The sequence below is a fragment of the Myodes glareolus genome, chromosome 10 (assembly GCF_982192425.1).
Source record: "Myodes glareolus chromosome 10, mMyoGla1.1, whole genome shotgun sequence".
Lineage (NCBI taxonomy): Eukaryota > Metazoa > Chordata > Mammalia > Rodentia > Cricetidae > Myodes > Myodes glareolus.
In genome coordinates this window covers 87,275,621-87,281,663 of record NC_142035.1, presented here as the reverse complement: position 1 = coordinate 87,281,663, position 6,043 = coordinate 87,275,621, and the positions used below count along the sequence as shown (strand labels likewise).

The window sequence follows — 6,043 nt, the reverse complement described above, 5'->3', positions numbered from 1 at the left end:
TTCAACCCTTTAGAACTGTGGTGACCCCCTAACTATAACATTTTTTATTGCTACTTCATCATAACTGTAAATTTGCTACATCTATGAATTTTAAGTATGTGATTTACAACAGTCTTATTAGGCCTAAGTCCTCTATAAAAGGGGTCATGACCCACAGGTTGAGAACCCTTCTTTTAGATGCCATGAAAAGCAGTCAAAATTAACTAAAACCTGATCTCCAGAGGACATGTGACCTGTGGTTTGATAGCTGAGCTTTCCCAACCCTAAGAGCCAGTCAACTTGGTTCCTGTATCTAGAGGAGACCCAAAAAGAATGTCATACAGACACAATCTGCTAGAACAGTCTTTATGGAGAGCTCTTGTAGGGGTGGGGGCAGACATGGGGAAGGTGTCAGGTGCCTGCCTCCACCTCCACCACCTCGGCCCAGTCACTAAAGCCCACATCTTTGTGGGTCAGCACGAGGCTGGCTCCTCGGGTACTACAGAGCACTTTTGCTGCTTCTCAGAGATGCTGACCTCCACAATACCCCCGCTTGGGGGCACTTCCTGTTGGCTGCACATGTCCAGCAGCTCTGGTTCACTTTGCAGGAGCACCACGGTGGACTCAGAGGCTGCAGGAGGCAGAGAAGGGCTGGAGGAAACCCCATGCTGATGATTGAGCTGGTGCCGCTTGAGGCTTTGAGGGAGGGCATAGCCCATGCCACAGATAGGGCACTGGTAGGGCTTATCTGTCGTGTGGGACTTGAGGTGACGGCGGAGCTTGGTGGCCAGTGTGTAAGCTCGGTCACATTGGGGGCACTGAAAGGGCCTTTCCCCTGAGTGGAGGCGTTCGTGAGCACGCAGTGTATGTGGGTCTCGGAGGGCCTTCCCACACACTGGGCACAGGTAGGCCTCACCAGTGTGGGAGATGAGATGGCGTCGCAGCTCAGGAAGCTGGGGGAAAGTATTGGCACAGTGTGGGCATCGATAAGGACGCTCCCCTGTGTGCAGCCTCAAGTGTCCTCGGAGGTTGGCCCGCTGGCGGAATGCTCGCCCACAGTGTGGGCACAGGAAGGGTTTTTCCCCAGTGTGGAGCCTCATGTGGTTCCGCAGTGAACCCTGGGTTGCCAGGAGCCGACCACACACTGGGCATGGGCACGGGGAAGGGGCATCTGGCATCTGGTGGGTCTTCTGGTGTAGCCGTAGGGAAGGTCGGCGAGCAAAGGCTTTGCCACACAGCTCACACACAAAGGGTCGGGCACCTGAATGAACCAGCTGATGCTCTCTGAGGTCCCTGCGGGTACCATAAGCCTTGTCACACTGTGAGCAACCAAAGGGCCTCACCCCTCGATGGCCCAGCATGTGGGCTTTGAAGCTTTCCTCAGAGCTGTAACCCTTGCCACACTCGGTGCACAGGAACGGCTTGTGGTCCGTGTGCACAAATGCATGTTTCTTGAGGTGGCACAGCTGCAGGAACGCCTTCCCACACTTCCCACATCGGTATCGTCGCCCCTGCTTTGAGGAGTCTCCTACCGGGTCAGGAGGACTGCACTGCAGTACAAGGAAGCTAGGGAGCTGGGTTCTGGGCTCTGAGATTTGCACTGTGGATAGGCATTCACTGCTGGGGACGTGGAACTTCTCGGCTGGGAAGGTTTGCACCTGGGTCCCTGTGGGAGTTAATAAACTGGTGTCCTTGCTCTCTGGGCTCTTCTGGGCAGCTAAGATGCCCTGAGGTTCAGGTGGTGTCTGTAGCAGGCGATCTTTATCCATGCTGTCTTCTGGAAGCAGCAGCCCAAGGGGTTGGTTATCCTTGAGAGGCTGATCTCGGTTTGGGGCCACAGGTCCAGAACCTACCATGTTTTCTCCTTGGATCCTATGGAGTGACTCATGACCAGGATCTGAGGAAAAAGATGGGGTTCAAGGGTTAGCCAAGCTTGGTAGCGGATAGTATTTATTACTGGGGAATTATATACTCCATGTTTTCTTTTGCTCGGCCAGCACCTATTCTTCAGTGGAAAAACCTACACATGTATCTTTCCTGGACCAGGAGCTACACTTTCTCTTTCCTATCCAGTATCAAACACTTCTAGGGAAGCCCATCTGGTTAATCTCTAGAGAAAGGCCACTTCAGAGTAAGGGCCTTCTTCTCCACTGGAGACACAACCTGGGATTGGACCCTCACATCTCCCAGCCTGAGTTCGTATGTAAAATGAAACCCTGTCCCAGCTCTGGGGATACAACAGGAAAGTAGAAGGGTACTGTTGGGGAGGTGAAGGAGACCAGGACTGGGAACCAGGAGGAGGCAAGGTGAGGCCGGAGGGATGACTGAGCAGAACACTGCTTTTCCAGGGGACTAGGATTCCACTCTCATCATCCACAAGGTGGCTAACAACCACCTGTAATTCTGGTTCCTATGGGAATAAGGACCCTCTTCTGGACTCCTCAAGCATGGTACAGTGTAATACACTGCCCAGCTCCAAGAAACTCTAAAGAAGACACAAAAATCTGTACATTGCAAGGAAGACTTACCATGTTCCAATTGAAAGCATAAAATGACAGTTTACAGCCCCAAACTATGTCGATTGTCCAAAATCTCCTGGGCCAGTGAGCTACCTCAGTGGGTATTGCTTGCTGCCTAGTGCTGCCTAGGACCTGAGTGATCCTCAAGTCCTTCACTGGTGGAAAGAGAGAACCCAAAGCCTGAAAGTTGTCCTCTTAACCAGGCGGTGGTGGCGCATGTCTTTAATCCCAGCACTCGGAAGGCAGAGGCAGATGGATCTTTGTGAGTTTGAGGCCAGCTTGGTCTATAAGAGCTAGTTCCAGGACAGGTTCCAAAGCTACAGAGAAACCTTGTCTTGAAAAAACCAAAAAAAAAGAAGTTGTCCTCTGACCTGAATAGCCAGGCACTGTGGCAACTCTGCATGCTCACACACACGCAAATACATGTAAAAGACAAAATCAGAACTATTATGTCCTCAAGGCCCTTACCCAACCCTGTTCTACTTTCTAATATCATGCTGCCCTCCTAGGGCTCCATGTATGCAGGACTCTACCACTGAATTGCGTCCTAGGCCTATTTAAAATCAGAGCTTTTTTTTCTTCTTACTGGGGGCTTGAACTTGATTCCTTGATCAAGAGAAGCAAGTGTGCGATTATGGACCTATATCCTTCACCCTTGGCCAGATCCTCTTAACCAGGTTTTCTTTCCTTTTCCCTGATGGGGAATCTCTAATCTCTGTCAACCAATCACATCTAGTTAAGGCGTGGCTACCTGGGGCCCAGAAAAAAAAACTGGGAGGGCCCAGGTGTGCAAGACACAGAGGAAGTTGGACTCCCCATTCTTGTGGTGTGAGTTTCTCATTATAACCATTAAAAATATAATTGTTATTCTTAAGCTGGCCTGGTTATTTACCATATCGAGCTAACTCGCTACATTTCCCTTTTCTCTCTCTTTTGGGAGACCTAGGGATTGAGCAGCGCCTCTCGCACGGCCAAGCACTCCAGCACAGAGCCACACTACAAGCTCAAACCACATGTTGAAAGGCCACTATGATTTTCCTGTTGTCCTTTACTAGGCCGAGCCACATACTGTTTTTCCTATCACAAACAGTTTTGTGACACTCTGTGAGAGGGCATTTATAACATGGCTTTGTGTGTGTGGAAATTCACAGACCTATTGTCAGGTGGCCTCCTAACCTGGTGCTTACCGGCTGGCCACGGAGCCCCAGGAAACACCTGTTTCTGCCTTTGGTCCCTTCTCACCTAACATTTAGATTTAGAGATGTGTGCTTTTTAAAAAATGTACATTGGGGTTCTGCCTGCATGTAAGTCCGTGTGAGGACAGCACATCCTCTGGAAATGGAGTTACAGAAAGTTGTAAACTGCCAAGTGGGCTCTGGGCATTGAACCCAGGACCTTTGGCAGAGTAGCCAGAGTAGCCAGCGCTCTTACCCGCTGATCCAGTTCTCCAGGCCCCACACTCAGCTTTTCCACGGATTCTGGGACCCCAAGTTTGGCTCTCATGTTTGTACCTAAGGACTTTCCTAACCCAGCCGTGTCCAGCCCTTGGCGGTCTGTTTTGAGACAGGGTCTCCAGCAGCCCAAAGGCCAACATGACCTTGGACAAGGGTGTATTGAGCACACACCTGTGCAAGACTCTGCTGAATCTTGTCGGGGGAAGACCACTTCTTCGTGTCTAGCAGATTCCTCTTCTGCCACCGCCACTACAGCTGCTTCTTCCTCTAGCCTGGGGTGCAAGACACTTAGGTTCTTGGAGGGAGACTGTGGGCACAGCAGCAACTCAGAGCCTGGCAACACAATCCGGTATACCTGCAGGTGACACTTCTCACTGATCCAGACCAAGGACACATTTCCATCACTCTGTAGGCCAGCTTGTTGCACCAAACTGCAAAACAGAGCAAGAGCTGGCTCAACAGGTCCTCTTCACCAAATCTTTGGAAGGACATACTGGAAAAGACCCCTGGGTAGACAGCTAGAATTGGCTTCAGGTTCTATCCCAAGTTTAGTGTGTAGGCACATTTGGATAACTTACCTGACCCAAGCTGAACTTTGTTTCCAAGTACATATGGCTCCCCACCAGCCTAGTGACAGTTCCTGGAATAAGATAATGAAAGCTCTTTCACATTCCTTTTGGGAGCGGGGAGCAAGGAGTGATGGGATTAACAATGCGCCACCACGCACAGCGAAAAGCAACAATCGTTTTAAACAATCCTTCGTATTCACCCTTTACTTGCATCATTTCCTCCAGCCTTCCAAATCATGTAATAGCCACTGCTTTCTTTTACAGGCCAGTAACATGAGGCATGTAATTTCGCGTTAACTAGTTGACGAAGCTCAAATCTGATCCTGGTAACTTTAGCTTCTGACCTTTGTCACTGTGGACACCCTAGGAATTCGGCTGACAACTTTTTGCATTTGCATTCTTTAGTTACTGTAGCTTAGGTAAAGTAAGGCAGTGAAGGGACAAAAACGACTTCCCAGGCTTTAAATACCCTGGTTCTAACGAACTGGAAGCGCTGTCCGGATGTGTCTGACCCTTCCCCAAACTTTCAGACTGGAGACGTCCTATTCTTCAATACCTCCTCGTGCGGCGGCTTCACTCCCTCGCCCTTCTCTTCCAAGACGGAGTCCACTTCCAGAGGTCCCCAATGCAGTCCGAGCTGCAGAGGCTCTCCGACACACCAGATCCCTAAGTGGTGTTTCCTGGCGCGGGAAGGGCCCAAGGCCAAGCCCTGGGGGAGGCTCCTGAGAGCAAGTATGGCACCTCTTGTGCCAGGTGGCAAGTCTTTGAGGCCCTGAGCAAAGCCTTCTCCAGATGGGCTCCATCCTGAGTCCTGGCCCAGGCGCGGATCGGGGGCTGCAGGGAGACGGGAAAGCAGTGAAAGGAGCGGCCCACGAGGGCGTGGGGTTGGGAAAAGACGCAGGAGGAAAGTGCAAAGTCAGCTATGCCTCAGGAGTCCGAGGGATAAGCAAGGCTCTACTCCAGCCCCTGACAGCCCCTGCCCTTGGAAGGCACCGGAGCAGGATCCCAGGCTCGAGAGAAAAAGGGATGGGAGGAAAGGCGCTGACTAGAAAACGCTGGGGCCATCTAGTCCAGGACTGAGGGTTGCAAACGTCACTGGTCACTCACGGAGCGGCAGAGTCTTTCCCAAGAGCATCTCCTTCGCTTCCTTCATCCTGGATCTGAGAGCTCCCGCCAACACCCCTTCGCCGGAAGTGAGCGTTTTTTGTCCAGGTTCCTCTCGGAAACAGTCCTTGACTCCAAATTTACGCTCAAGAAAATTCAGAACCAAAAAAAGGAAAGAAAGAATCTCGATGGTTAAGCATCACTGAAGCACAGGACTGGGAGTTTGAAAGTACTAGTTAGACAAAACTCTGTCCGAGAACGATACGAACACAGGATTTCTGGGGCTCGCTTACTTTCAGTATCTGGAAGAGCGGAACCAATATGTCAACCCGCCCTCCTTAGGAAGTGAGGAGTCGGAAAGTTCTACTGTCTAACCTCTTAGACCGGCATTTTAGAAGGTGACTCTCGGAAGTGGGCG

At 51.0% G+C, this 6,043-nt stretch overlaps 1 protein-coding gene across 1 annotated transcript; it reads right to left on the bottom strand.

Moving 5' to 3' along the window:
• Window positions 1–331: 331 nt before the first annotated feature.
• Znf408 (zinc finger protein 408) lies at window positions 332–6,015 on the bottom strand. The gene is given in 6 exon segments (XM_048428215.3): window positions 332–464; window positions 467–1,876; window positions 4,124–4,383; window positions 4,531–4,592; window positions 5,078–5,355; window positions 5,629–6,015. Coding segments are annotated over 6 exon segments (2,130 nt in total). The 5' UTR covers window positions 5,675–6,015; the 3' UTR covers window positions 332–390.
• Window positions 6,016–6,043: the final 28 nt, after the last annotated feature.